This window comes from Chiloscyllium punctatum, chromosome 11 (genome assembly GCF_047496795.1).
Source record: "Chiloscyllium punctatum isolate Juve2018m chromosome 11, sChiPun1.3, whole genome shotgun sequence".
NCBI lineage: Eukaryota > Metazoa > Chordata > Chondrichthyes > Orectolobiformes > Hemiscylliidae > Chiloscyllium > Chiloscyllium punctatum.
Genome location: NC_092749.1, coordinates 111379096 through 111393288, shown reverse-complemented (window position 1 = coordinate 111393288; position 14193 = coordinate 111379096). Strand labels below are relative to the sequence as shown.

General features: G+C 43.3%; 1 protein-coding gene across 2 annotated transcripts in view; it reads left to right on the top strand.

The window, feature by feature from the left end:
- Positions 1–3369, top strand: part of pcsk2 (proprotein convertase subtilisin/kexin type 2) — a 103562-nt gene extending 100193 nt beyond the window's left edge. For both annotated transcript variants that reach the window (XM_072581529.1, XM_072581528.1), the window contains one exon: positions 2236–3369. In XM_072581529.1, coding sequence (XP_072437630.1) covers positions 2236–2722 — 487 coding nt within the window. In that variant the 3' untranslated portion in view covers positions 2723–3369. The remainder of the gene's footprint in view (positions 1–2235) is intronic.
- Positions 3370–14193: the final 10824 nt, after the last annotated feature.

The window sequence follows — 14193 nt, the reverse complement described above, 5'->3', positions numbered from 1 at the left end:
GTCCCTATGCCAAATGGACTTCAGCTGTTCAAGACGGCAGCTCGCCATCACATTCTCAAGAGCAATTAATGAAGGCAACAAATTTTAGCTCAGCCAGCAATGCCCATGTCCTGTGAACGAATGTCTTAAAAAGCTTTCAGAGCTGTAATCCAGTTTAAATTGTAAAACCTGGTGCCTGAGTTCTTAAAGTGGGTAATGAACTCAATAATAAGGAATCATATAATGATATAATGGAAATGGATTGCATGATGTGCCTGAATGCTCATCTTAAATTGTCTAATGTTAGCCCAGTTGGCTGGGTAGCTGGTTTACAACGCAGAGTGATTCCAACAGCACAGGTTCAAATCCTGCATCAGCTGAGGTTATCACGAAGCTCTCTACTTCCCAATATCACCAGAGGTGTGGTGATCTTCAGGTTAGACCACCAATATCTCTCTGTAATGTGAGAGCTGCATGGTGGGAATATAGTCACTGTCACTACAGGCAAAGATCTGATTCTGCTGTTGTTACAATTGATGTCTGTGTTTGAACAATGGGAATAAATAAATAAAAGTAGCATACCTCATTAATGTTGAACAGTCATATTTACTCTTGAACCCTTTAAGAATTCAAGCATAATTAAGTCCTTGCACAGATTTAGTAAATGTTCCAGGCGAAACAAATGCAGAGCCAGATATCAGGCCGAATGGTTCCCTACTGTAGTGTTAACTTCATAAGATGTATTTTTTAATGATAATATTGAGGAATACAATTACTGTTTAACAGCATGGTGCACTGTTGAATCCAGACAAGTAAATAATTCTGCTTCCGAAGGAGTTGAGGAGCTGTATCCTTTAGGGTACACCTAATAAAATGAATGGCTTTCATTTCCACATTTGAAGGTGTTAGATTATGAGAAGCTGCAATGCAAGTGATCGGAGTAATGTAATAATCAGGCCTTGTTGTAAAAGCCCATAAAAAGATCAGAATTAATGAAAACCTCAGCGGCTGGGAAAACTGATGGCTCAGGCTACAACACTTAGCTGTCAGAATGCTTGATGCTGCACCATAGCTAAGAGCTTCCTGAGGCAAATGAAAAGAGTAGGAGGACATTTCTGCTAGATTGACTTCACCCACAGAATGCTTTAAATCCCCAGTGCTGATGCAGCCTGTGTAGGCAAAACATCACCTCAGGTTTCTCGTTCTGATAAATGTATCTGCAGTTTCTGACAGTCTAGAGATTGTTTCTCCCCAGGGCTTGGTGAGTCTGTGTTTCAACTTTGGAACTTATTTAAACTCTTTAATGATCAAATGCTGCTTTATCATGGCCATTCTTCACAATCCAGACTGCGATGTCCCTAATGAAAAGTTGATGCTTTCACGAAGAGAGAAGGGCAGAGGATCAGCACGTCATTACAATGAATGGGAGCGTAAGAATCATAATCTTACAGACAATTATTTCATAGAAACCGTTTTACAATGACTGACCCCTCAGGTTGACTTTTGTAGCATAGCCACAGTCTCAGCCATAACTGACAGATCAAAGGTGAGTCCTTCAGTTTATAGAAAATAGAACATAGAACAGTACAGCAGAGTATAGGCCCTTCGGCCCTCAATGTTATGCCAGCCTTTTATCCTATTCTAAGATCAGACTAACCTACATACACTTCATTTTACTATCATCCATGTGCCTATTGCTTAAATGTCCTGACTCTTCTACCGCTGCACCCACCACTCTCTGTGTGAGGAACCTACCTCCGACATCTCCCCTAAAGCTTCCTTCAATCACCTTAAAATTATGCCCTCTCTGATAGCCATTTCCGCTTTGGGAAAAAAAATCTCTTTATCTATGCCTCTCATCATCTTGCACACCTCTATCAATTCGCCTCTCACCATCTTCACTCCGATGAGATAAGTCCTAGTTCCCACAACCTTTCTTCATAAGACATGCCCTCCAGTCCAGACAACATCCTGGTAAATCTCCTCTGCATCCTCTCTAAAGCTTTCATGTCTTTCCTATAATGAGGCGACCAGAACTGAACACAATATTCCAAGTGTGGTCTAACCAGGGCTCTATAGAGCTGCAGCATTACCTCGCTGCTCTTCAACTCAATCCCCCTGCGAATGAAAGCCAACACACCATATGCCATCTTAACAACCCTATCAACCTGGGTGGCAACTCTGAGGGATCTTTTATGATCGCAGCCAGAGTCTTGCTCCTGTTTAATGGCCTCCCATTTCTTTTCCTTGTTGCAGGGCAATCTCATCGGACAACAAGATGGTCCTAAAAATATCAACCGATGCGTGTGAGGGGAAGGATAACTTTGTCCGCTACCTCGAGCATGTCCAGGCTGTGGTGACCATGAATTCCACCAGGCGAGGTGACCTTAACGCCAACCTGACCTCCCCAATGGGCACCAAGTCCATTCTGCTCAGCCGCAGGCCACGGGATGATGACTCTAAGGTGGGCTTTGACAAGTGGCCTTTCATGACAACACACACCTGGGGCGAAGACCCTAGGGGCACTTGGATCCTGGAGGTTGGTTTTGTTGGTGGCACTGAGCAGAAAGGGGTGCTCAAGGAATGGACCTTGATGCTCCACGGGACCCAGAGTGCGCCTTACATCGACCAAAGAGTGAGTGATTACCAGTCCAAATTGGCTATGTCAAAGAAGGAAGAGCTGGAGGAAGAGTTGGATGAAGCAGTGGAGAGAAGCCTGAAAAGCCTGCTGAGGAAAAACTAGTTTAGTAAATGCTGCATGTCAGTCTTTCGTCCCCAAATCCCACATTGTAGCTGCTTTGTGATCTAACACTGATATGAATGTTTCCTGTTGCAAAATTATCACACCTTGTTGTGATCTTAAATTCATCTGTTGTACGTTGTCAGTTAATAATTAAATTTAAATGACAATTTTTTTACACTGATAACTGTTAATTCCACAAATTTTATGTACAGTTGGTGACTGTAAGGATCCCTGGTGTGTGAAATTTAAAAGTGAAATCTTGCAAGCAAAGCAGTGATGGATTCTCTTTATATTTTTGTGATAAATGTTTATATAAAAGACACACATTTCCAACTTCGCAGGTTATAGGTTTCAGTATATTTCCTCTATATGAGCTGAACCAAGCTGAAAGCAGGCTTTTATTGGCTGGGTAGACTTTACACTGTGTCACTGAAGGTGGGTAATCACTGAGTCATACACACCCACCTCTCCTGATAATCAATAGGCAGAATGATTTATTTCTCTGCATTGGAATAATATGAAATAAAATAGACCATGCATTCGTAGATTATTGTTTTGTGAACAATTACTGCCCATTTTGTAACTGTGAACACTTCTGTTTTGTTGCATTGTACGATATTAAAAAAAACCTAAATCCAAAACCGAAACCTTGCAAATGAAGGTTTAGTTTCCTAATTGTTTATATCCCAGAGCATTTTTAGCAAGTATTAATGCAGTGACTCTGAATATTTATACACTCTGTGTCTGCACTATTTCACATGGAGTACTGTACTGTGCTTGCTGCATTACTGCAGCTTTGTGGGAAGATTAACAACATTTAAACAGTGCATTCTGGTGGGTGAGAAAGAAATCAAATTCACAATCATGTGTTTAGGAATTAAACCAGCTCAGCCTCTAGGAACTGATAAGTGAGGATAGAACCAAATGAAGAAACTAAATGGGACTGCTCCTCGTAACATAAGTCATGAGGTTTAGGAGCAGAATTAGGCCATTCAGCCCAGCGAGGGTGGCACAGTGGTTAGCACTGCTGCCTCACAGCATCAGGGTCCCAGGTTCGATTCCAGCCTCGGGTGACTGTCTATGTTGAGTTTGCACATTCTCCCCGTGTCTGCGTGGGTTTGCTCTGGTTTCCTCCCACAGTCCAAAGATGTGCAGGACAGGTGAATTGGCTGTGCTAAATTGCCCCATAGTGTTAGGTCAATTAGTCAGAGGGAAATAGGTCTGGGTGGGTTACTCAGTGGAGGGTCAGTGTGGATTGGTTGGGCCGAAGGGCCTGATTCCACACTGTGGGGAATCAAAAAATGTCTGCCCCGCCACTTGGTCATGGCTGGTATGTTTCTCAGCCTTATTACCCTGCCTTCCCCCCATAACACTTAATCCACTCACCAATCACGAACCTATCTATCTCTGTCTTAAATACACTCAATGACTTGGCCTCTCCAGCGATAGCAACAGAAGGAGGCCATTCAACCCTTTGATTGTCTCCCAGCAATCAATTAGTTCTTGGCTGATGTGTCTTGTAACTCCATATAACCACACTGGTTCTGTAACCCTTGCTTTGCTTGCCTAACAACAATCCAGCAGTCTCAGATTTTTACTTTTCTAATAAACCAGGACCTGATAAAGCAGGTCTGGACTCCCCCAATCAAAGAAATTCACTTTCCACTAATCTGTCCTTTGATTGTCTGACTGAATGCCTCAGTTTGACATTATTCAGATGACACTCAGCACTATCACGGCAACACCTGCTGAACGTCTAGCAAAATGCTTTGTTTCACATAACCCAGGTGGACAGAAAGAAAAGTATTTGATGTTGCACTGCTAAACGTTATCCAGTTTCTGTAGCAAAATATATAGGAAAGACACAATGATATCTCTCAGAACTAACTCAAATAGGGATCCAACAGCTCATTATATTTATGCATTATATTTATTTGATTTAATTTTTGATTTGATCTATTATTGTCACATGTACCCAGGTACAGTGAAAACTTTTGTTTTGCGTGCAGTACAGGCAGACCATGCCCCATTCAAAGTGCATTAGAGTATTAGAACAGAGTGTGGAATATAAAGTTACAGCTGCAGAGAAGGTGCACAAAGAGTGAGGTCAACATTAAATTTGAGAGTCAAAAGGTGTGACGCTAGAAAAGCACAGCCGGTCGGGCAGCAACTGAGAAGCAGGAGAGTCGACGTTTTGAGCATAAGCTCTTCATCAGGAATGTAAATTTGAGAGGTCCATTCAGAAGTCTAATAACAGCGGGGAAGAAGCTGTTCTCGAACCTGCTGGTATGTGTGTTTAAGCTTTTGTATCTTCTGCCCGATGGAAGAGATTGTAACTGGGGTAGCAGGGGTCTTTGGTGATGTTGGCTGCCTTTCCGAGGCAGTGAGCAGTGTAGATTTAGATGTCTATTGGGAAGTTGATTTGAGATAGAAACATTGATAAGACACTCAATTCAGGCAGACAGTGTGTAATGCCACTGATCTGGCAATCCAGAGACTCCAGTCGGATAGGGTTGAATCCTATCATGGTAATTTAAATTTAGTCAATAAATATGCTTGTCTTTATTGGTCAGTGCATTGAGTATAGGAGTTGGGAGTTCATGTTGCAGCTGTCCAGGACATTGGTTAGGCTACTTTTGGAATATTGCGTTCAATTCTGGTCTCCTTGTTATAGCAAGGATGTTGTGAAACTTGAAAGGGTTCAGAAAAGATTCACAAGGATGTTGCTGGGGTTGAAAGGTTTGAGCTACAGGAAGAGGCTGAATAGGCTGGGGCTGCTTTGCCTGGAGAGTCGGAGGTTGAGGGCTGACCTTACGTAAGTTTATAAAATCATGAGGGTAATAGATAAGTTCAATAGTCAAGAACCTTTTCCCCAGGTGAGGGAGTCCAAAACTAGAGGGCATAGGTTTAGGTCAGAGGAAAAGATTTAAAAAGGAACTAAGGGGCAACTTTTTCACACAGAAAATGGTGTGTATATGGAATTAGCTGCCAGAGGAAGTGGTGGAGGCTGGTACAATTACTGCATTTAAAAGGCACCTGGATGGGTATGTGAATAGGAAGTGTTTAAAGGGATATTGGCCAAGTTCTTTACTCAGAGAGTAGTAAGGGTATGGGATGCTTTGCCAGCATCGGTAGTAGATTCACCAAGTTTAAGTGCATTAAAGTCATCATTGGACAGGCAAATGGATGTACATGGAATAGTGTAGGCGGGATGGGCTTCAGATTAACATGACAGGGCGGCGCAATATTGAGGGCCGAAGGGCCTGTACTGTGCTGTAATGTTCTATGTTCTATGTTCTATGTAAGTGCTGGTAAGTGGGACTCGATTAATTTAGGATATCTGGTAGACCTGGACAAGTTGGACCGAAGGATCTGTTTCCATGCTGAATATCCTTATGAGTCTACGACTCTATTTGGAATTGAAGTCTAGTCTCAATGATGATGACTATGACATTGATTATTGTAAAACCCCATCTGGTTCACTAATGTCCTTTACTGAAGGGAATCTACCATCCTTACCTGGTATGGCTGACATGTGACTCCAGAACCACAGCAATGGGGTTGACTCCTCCCCATCCTCTGAATTTTTTTTCATTCATGGGCTGGAAACATCTCTGGCTGGGCCATATTTATTGTCCTTGATTGGCCAGTCAAGAATCAACTTCATTGCTATGGGACTGGAGTCACGGGTAGGCCAGACAGGATGGCTGACTTCCTTCTCAAAAGTGCACTCGTGAACCAGATAGGGTTTTGCAACAATCAGCATGTCTGCCAATTGACTATCCTTTTATTCCCCCCTCCTTTTCAGATTTGTATTGAAGTCAAACTTCATCAAAAGGCTGGGTAGGATTTGAGGCTATATTCTCACAATATTAGCCTGGAGCTCTGGATTACTAGTCTGGTATTGCCACAACATCACCATGTACCCTCTCCAAGCATGGCCTAGTCATGCAGATGAATGGCAGTTAGAGCTGGTAAGAAGTGTCGGTCTTCTCAGTAAGGCTCATATCCCATGAAAGAGAAAGCAAAGTAATATTTGCATAGCTTGCCTCGTTCCATCACTTGCATCATCTAAACAGCACCAAGATGGTACAATTCAATTTGCTGCCACACCATTAAGGAATGTCAGTAACTACCTGGTGATGGTCATAAGATATTCAGCTATGGACGTTTGTGAGATAAACACATTCTTGAATATTGATGTGAAACTGTTTACTAATTCTTGACTCTCTCTGACAATATGAGGTTCAAGGCACTGATTCAGTTCACTCTTCACATTTTGGTCTCAAAGGTATAACCTGATTTATTCAGAAATTACAAATCTTACAGAACTGTGGAAACATCTCAAATTCTTGCAAGAGCTGGGTTCAGTTTCTGCCCGAGAGGGGTGAACTTCTCTCAATCCTGGCACTCAGATGTTTCAGAGTCTGACTGGGAGGATGGGGCAGGATCAGAGGCTACAGGAGTGTTGGCTCAGGAAGGGGATTTGAGTATGGTACTGAGCACTCATGGTGGGTGGGTAAGGGGGGGCAGGCATCTGGAGTGTCTGGATTAGTGGTGCTGTGAAGCACAGCAGTTCAGGCAGCTTACCAGGAGCAGTAAAATCAATGTTTCGGGCAAAAGCCCTTCATCAGGAATACCTTATCTGGAGTGTCTGGTCATGGGAGGTTGACCAGGCAAACCTACTAGAACTAGAACTTGCAGTTAATTGCAAAAGCAAGTGCAACCTCCTGAACCACTGCTGTCATCTCAGGTTTTGCTGGCTGGTCCATGAGGCTTTCAAAGTTTGAATGAATTGTAAGGAGAAGTCTTGCCTCATTATAAAGTGTGGAGGTGCCCGGTGTATGATGTGGCTGGTGTAGTGATTAGGAACCAGGTGGACATCATTGACTACACATTCCTTGATTGGAATTATTAACTGGACCAATCAGGAAAGCCCTGGCTGACGAATGTATGCAGAGGATTCAGAATCTCCTCAGTTCAGGGGACTGACTCCGAGTTGGCTGGCCAGTGCACTGTGCGCTAGTAAATAAAGGGTGACTCAGTAATGGGATTCCAGCCTCTGTGCAGTTATTTCAGGTGGTCAATTTCAGAAGCCACATGACACCAGGTTATAGTCCAACGGGTTTATTTGAAATCGCAAGCTTGAAGTGACTTCACCTGATGAAGGAGCAACTCTCTGAAAGATTGTGATTTGCAGCACAGTGGCTCAGTGGTGAACATTGCTGCGTCACAGTGCCAGGGACCCAGGTTCGATTCCAGCCTTGGGCAACTGTCTGTGTGGAGTTTGCACATTCTCCCTGTGTCTGCGTGGATTTCCTCCCACAGTCCAAAGATGTGCAGGTTATATGAATTGGCCATACTAAATTGCCCATAGTGTTCAGGAATGTGGTTTGAGGGTAAATGTTGAGTTATAGGGTAGGGTGGGTAACTCTTTGGAAAGTTGGTGTGAACTTGTTGGGCCAGATGGTCTGTTTCCACACTGCAGGGATTCTATTCTTCTATGAAACCTGTTCCACTATAACCTTATGTCATGTGACTTCTGACACCATTTAAAGTGACTTTCACTTCAGGCAGTGAACAAGTTGGATATGCGTTGGCGTCAAAATTCAAACTTTTCATGCTTTAACCCCCGACCAGAACCCAAGCAAATCCAATTTTGGGGGTTAAAATTCCCCAAAAGGAATCGAAAATGAGGACTCAGGTTAACGATCATCATCTCTTCCCCAGGATGGGGGATTTCAAAACTGGGGGCACACTTTTAAGGTGAGAGGAGAGAGATTTAAAAAAGACATGAGGGGAAAATATTTGACACAGAGGGTGGTTTGTGGGTGGACTGAACTTCCTGAGGAAGTGATGGATGCGGATACAATTGTGACGTTTATAAGATATTTGGATAGATACATGAATAGGAAAGGTTTGGAAGGAGGTAAAAACAAGGACTGCAGATGCTGGAAACCAGAGTCTAGATTAGAATGATACTGGAAAAGCACAGCAGGTCAGGCAGCATCCGAGGAGCAGGAAAATCAACGTTTTGGGCAAAAGTCCTTCATCAGGAATAGACATTTTTGCCCGGAACATCGATTTACCTGCAAAGTTTGGAAGGAGTGGGCCAGGAGCAGGTAGGTGGGACTAGTTTAGTTTGGGATTAAGTTCAGCATGGACTGGTTGGACCGAAGGGTCTGTTTCTGTGCATGAGATTTCTGTAATTGTGCATGAAAATGTTGACATATTGGGGTGCATATTTGGTCCCCATGGCTGTTCCGTGTGTCTGGATGAAGAACTGGTTGTCAAAGGTGAAAATGTTGTGGTCAAGGATGAAGCAGATAAATTGTAGGATGGTGCTCAGAGATTGGCAGTTGTTGGGATTGAGTACTGAGGCTGTTGCCGTAATGTTATCATCGTGGGGGATGCTGGTGTAGGGTGCTGAATGACTGGTCACCACTGGCTGAAACAATGTCACTTGACAGGTATTCTAGAAGCCCCTATTGATGATTTGGCAGCACAGGCTCAAATTCCACTATGGTAGCTGGATTTATCTGGAATTAAATGCAAGGCTCAGTAATGGTGACAGTGAATCTATCAACAGTTGTAAAAAGAATGGTTCTCTATTGTCTCCAAGTGGAGGTAATCTACTGTCCTTGCTGAATCTGATCTACATGTGACTCCAGACTAACCCTAGCAAGCCATTCCATTCAAGAGTAATTAGGAATGTCCAATAAATGTGACTTTGCCAGTGACAACCATAACCCACAGATGAGAACATAAATCAACCATCATGTTCTGAGGTAATTACCTTCACGGGTTCAGAAAATTACAGCTTAATAATAGGATAGATGTCCTTTCTATCTTACATGCAACAAAATGGTCGACCTGTTTAAGGAAGAAGAAATGAATAAAGAGACACGCTGTTAAAGCTTTCCCTTTTTGCATACATCAGGACCAATGCAAGAATGCCTAATTTCAAGAGGAGCAATAATTTATAAGGCATGAGAACAGTTTAGAGATTGTTTGGAATGTACGTTGACAAGCATTCAGTGATTTTACCCAGGTCTATAAGTTATTGTCAAACAATCAGCAGCCTATTTTCATGCAGCATAAATTGTTGTTCCCTTTGAAATTTGGCATTCTTGTGATTCTGTCCTGATCAGTGCAATAGGATAAGCACCGACAGCTTGTGTCTTCTGACAGTAAAACTCAGGATCTACACTACCAAGTAAGTATAAATGTTTACAAATAAAATAATGTTTCCTATCATACATTTTCTTTCATCCCCAGAAGCCATATGGTTCATACTATTAATTGTAAGAGAAACCTCATATTATAACCTAAGACTGTACAAGAACAGCAAAATGCAGTGATGCTCATAGAGTCAGAGAGTCATTCAGCGTGGAAACAGACCCTTCGCTCCAACTAGTTCACACCGACCATGTTCCCAAACTAAACTAGTCCCACCTACCTATGTATGGACCATATCCCTCCAAACCTTTCTTATTTGTGAACTTACCCAAATGTCTTTTAAACATTGTAACTGTACCTGCATCTACCACTTCCTCTGGAAGGTCATTCCACACACGAACCACTCTGTATAAAAATGTTGTCCCTCGTGTCCTTTTTAAATCTTTCTCCTCTCGCCTTAAAAATATTCCCTCTAGTTTTGAACTCCCCCACCCTCGGGAAAAGACCTTTGCTACTCACCTTATCTCTGCCCCTCGTGATTTTATAAACCTCTATGAGGTCACCCCTCAACCTCCTATGGTCCAGGGGAAAAAGTCCCAGCTTATCCAGTCTCAGCATCATCCAGATAAATCTTTTCCGAACCCTCTCAAGTTTAATAATATCCTTCCTAAAGCAGGGTGGCCAGAACTGGACACAGTATTCCAGAACAGCCTATACAGCCTGAGCATAATGTCCCAACTCCTATACTCAAAGGCCTGAGCAATGAAGGCAGTTTAATTTTGCTTAAATGTTTGCCAACTTCCTCGCTATTCAAATATGATACCAACCATAAATGGTGAGGATTAAATATCATTTTGACAACAGAGGATTAGATTACTTTACAGTGTGGAAACAGGCCCTTCGGCCCAACAAGTCCATACCGACCCGCCGAAGCACAACCCACCCATACCCCTACATTTACCCCTTACCTAACACTACGGACAATTTAGCATGGCCAACTCACCTGACCTGCACATCTTTGGACTGTGGGAGGAAACCGGAGCACCCGGAGGAAACCCACACAGACACGGGGAGAACGTGCAAACTCCACACAGTCAGTCGCCTGAGGCAGGAATTGAACCCGGGTCTCTGGCGCTGTGAGGCAGCAGTGCTAACCACCGTGCCACCCACAAAAATATATTATTGTCCATATTGTATTGTAAAATATTGTATTGTCCATCTCTATCCCCAAAGCAAACCGAAAAATGATTTTCCTTTACCTCGTCTGGTTTAACCTTTAAGATTTGACCTTCTTTATACCCCTGAGCACTATTGTGAAAATTGAAACCTGTGGATGATCCAGAACTAACCTCAAACTGTCAGAAACAAAAGAATACCAAATTTCAAAGAGAACTGCCAAAATGATGGAAAAGCTTGTATACATAAAGCACCTTGCATGAATTCAACAAAATCATAGAAACACCTTTAATGTAATAAAATGTTTCACAGGAATATTACCACATACACCAAGCCACAAAAACTTGAAATCAGGGCAGAGGACAAAATCTCAAAGACAGAAATTTTAAACAGTCTCTCTGTGGAGTTGGAGAGGAGCAGGAGTGAAGATGTTTAAAGAGGGGATTCCAGACCTTAGTGTCTAAGCAGCAGACGGCACAGTTGAAAATACTAGAACTATCGAAATTGGTGGTTGTTCAGCATAAGTACAACTCAAGACCTTTGAGGATTGTGAGGTTGGAGGTTACAAGTATAAGGAGAGTCGAGGCCTTGGAGGGATTTGAAAATAAAGATTGCTTAACTGGAAGGAATTGTAGGTCACTTGGGTGATAAATGAATAGGATTTGGAATGAATGGATACAGGCACCAGGATTTGGGATTACTTCAATCTGAGAGCAGTTAGAGTGTGGGAGGCCAGACGGAACATATGGAAATGGTCAAGTCTGAAGTCGCAAAGACATAGATAAGAATTTTAATGGATTTGCTTCAGGCAGATGATGTAATGGAGGTGAAAACAGGTTACTTGAGTGACGGTACAAATATGTGGTTGTCTCAGAATGTCCCAAGGCCCTTACTTTTATTGTCAGCGAAATTCACCTGAAATATAGCTGTTGTTATATTTTAGGACAGCACATAACATCCAGTTAATTTCAGGTAGTATTGTAGACCTGGCGACAAAGCTCAAGTCTGGAGTTTAGTCCTTAATCCTGACCCTAGTCCTTGTGAAACTTGATGCATTAACTCTGGTCATTTCTGAGTTGGAAGCTTCAGTACTAGAAAGATGGCCAATAGCATATGAAAAGGTTAAATGGGAGCAGATATAGGTCATTTGGCCTTTTAAGCCTGCTCCAATATTCATTAGGATCATGACAGACCTATTGTCATGGTGGAGATAGGTGGAGTCGTGGACAGTGAGGAGGGCTGTTGTCGGCTGCAGAGGGACTTAGATATGATGCAGAGCTGGGCTGAGGAGTGGCAGATGGAGTTCAACCCTGCCAAGTGTGAGGTTGTCCATTTTGGAAGAACAAATAAGAATGCGGAATACAGGGTTAATGGTAGGGTTCTTGGTCAGGTGGAGGAACAGAGGGATCTTGGGGTCTATGTACATAGATCTTTGAAGGTTGCCACTCAGGTGGATAGAGTTTGTAAGAAGGCCTATGGAGTATTATCATTCATTAGCAGAGGGATTGAATTCAAGAGTCGTGAAGTGATGTTGCAGCTGTACAGGACTTTGGTTAGGCCACATTTGGAGTACTGTGTGCAGTTCTGGTCGCCTCACTTTAGGAAAGATGTGGAAGCTTTGGTGAGGGTGCTGAGAAGATTTACCAGGATGTTGCCTGGAATGGAGAGTAGGTCGTACGAGGATAGGTTGAGAGTTCTCGGCCTTTTCTCGTTGGAACGGCGAAGGATGAGGGGTGACTTGATAGAGGTTTATAAGATGATCAGAGGAATAGATAGAGTAGACAGTCAGAAACTTTTTCCCCGGGTACAACAGAGTGTTACAAGGGGACATAAATTTAAGGTGAAGGGTGGAAGGTATAGGGGAGATGTCAGGGGTGGGTTCTTTACCCAGAGAGTGGTGGGGGCATGGAATGCGCTGCCTGTGGGAGTGGTAGAGTCAGATTCATTGGCGACCTTTAAGCGGCATTTGGATAGGTACATGGATGGGTGCTTAATCTAGGATAGAAGTTCGGCACAACATCGTGGGCCGAAGGGCCTGTTCTGTGCTGTATTGTTCTATGTTCTATGTTCTACGATATCCCACATTATTGCTATATTTGCACGTTTCCCTTCCTGTTGCAAATCTATCAATTTCTGTCATGAACAGACAGAGCCTCCACAACTCTCTGAGGTAGAGAATTCCCAACATTGTATCCCTTCCGAATGAAGTGATTTCTCCCCACCTCAGTTCAAAATGGATGACCTGAGATTCTGATTAGCTCTAGACTGTTCACCAATAACCAGCAACCCTTCAGCATCAACCCTCCGAAGTTCCTTGAGATCATCATACCTCTCAAATAGATTGACTCTCATTGATTCTCTTTATTGCATCTCAATGCCTCTCCTAATTAACTCTCTGCAATTCCCTCATCCCAGGGATCAGTCTACTGAAAGTTGGTTGCGCTTCGTCTCGAACAATTGTCTCCCTTTCTATTCCACACTCTCTGGGGAAAAGGTTTCTTGCGAACCAGCAATCCAACAAGTTGGCGGCACAGTGGCTCAGTGGTTAGCACTGCTGCCTCACAGCGCCAACGACCTGGGTTTGATTTCACCCTCGGGTGACTGTCTGTGGGAAGTTTGCACATTCACCCCGTGTCTGCGTGTGTTTCTCCAGTTTCCTCCCAAAATCCAAAGATGTGTAGATCAGGTGAACTGGCCATGCTAAACTGCCCATAGTATTTGGTGCATTAATCAGGGGTAAATAGAGGGGAATGGGTCTGGGTGGGTTACTCTTTGGAGGGTCGGTGTGGGCTTGTTGGGCCAAAGGGCCTGTTTCCACACTGTAGGGAATCTAAGAATAAAAAAAATTCTGCCCCAGAGCCATTATACTCGGTGAGGGGGTGGGGGCGGTGGGAGGGTGGAAGCTACATCGCTACAGACTGAGACCTTGAGACTTCTGTCCCTCACTGGAAGAAGGTGTCACCTTCAGGACAATGTGGGCACTGCCTGGGCAGCAAGCAGACCTTCAGAGGACTCCTAATTGATCTCAGACTGAAGTACATCGAGGGATAGGGAGGCTTTAGTTTGGAACCTTAAGATGGGGAAAGAATGGTAGAAGGGGTGGATTTCAAAGGAGG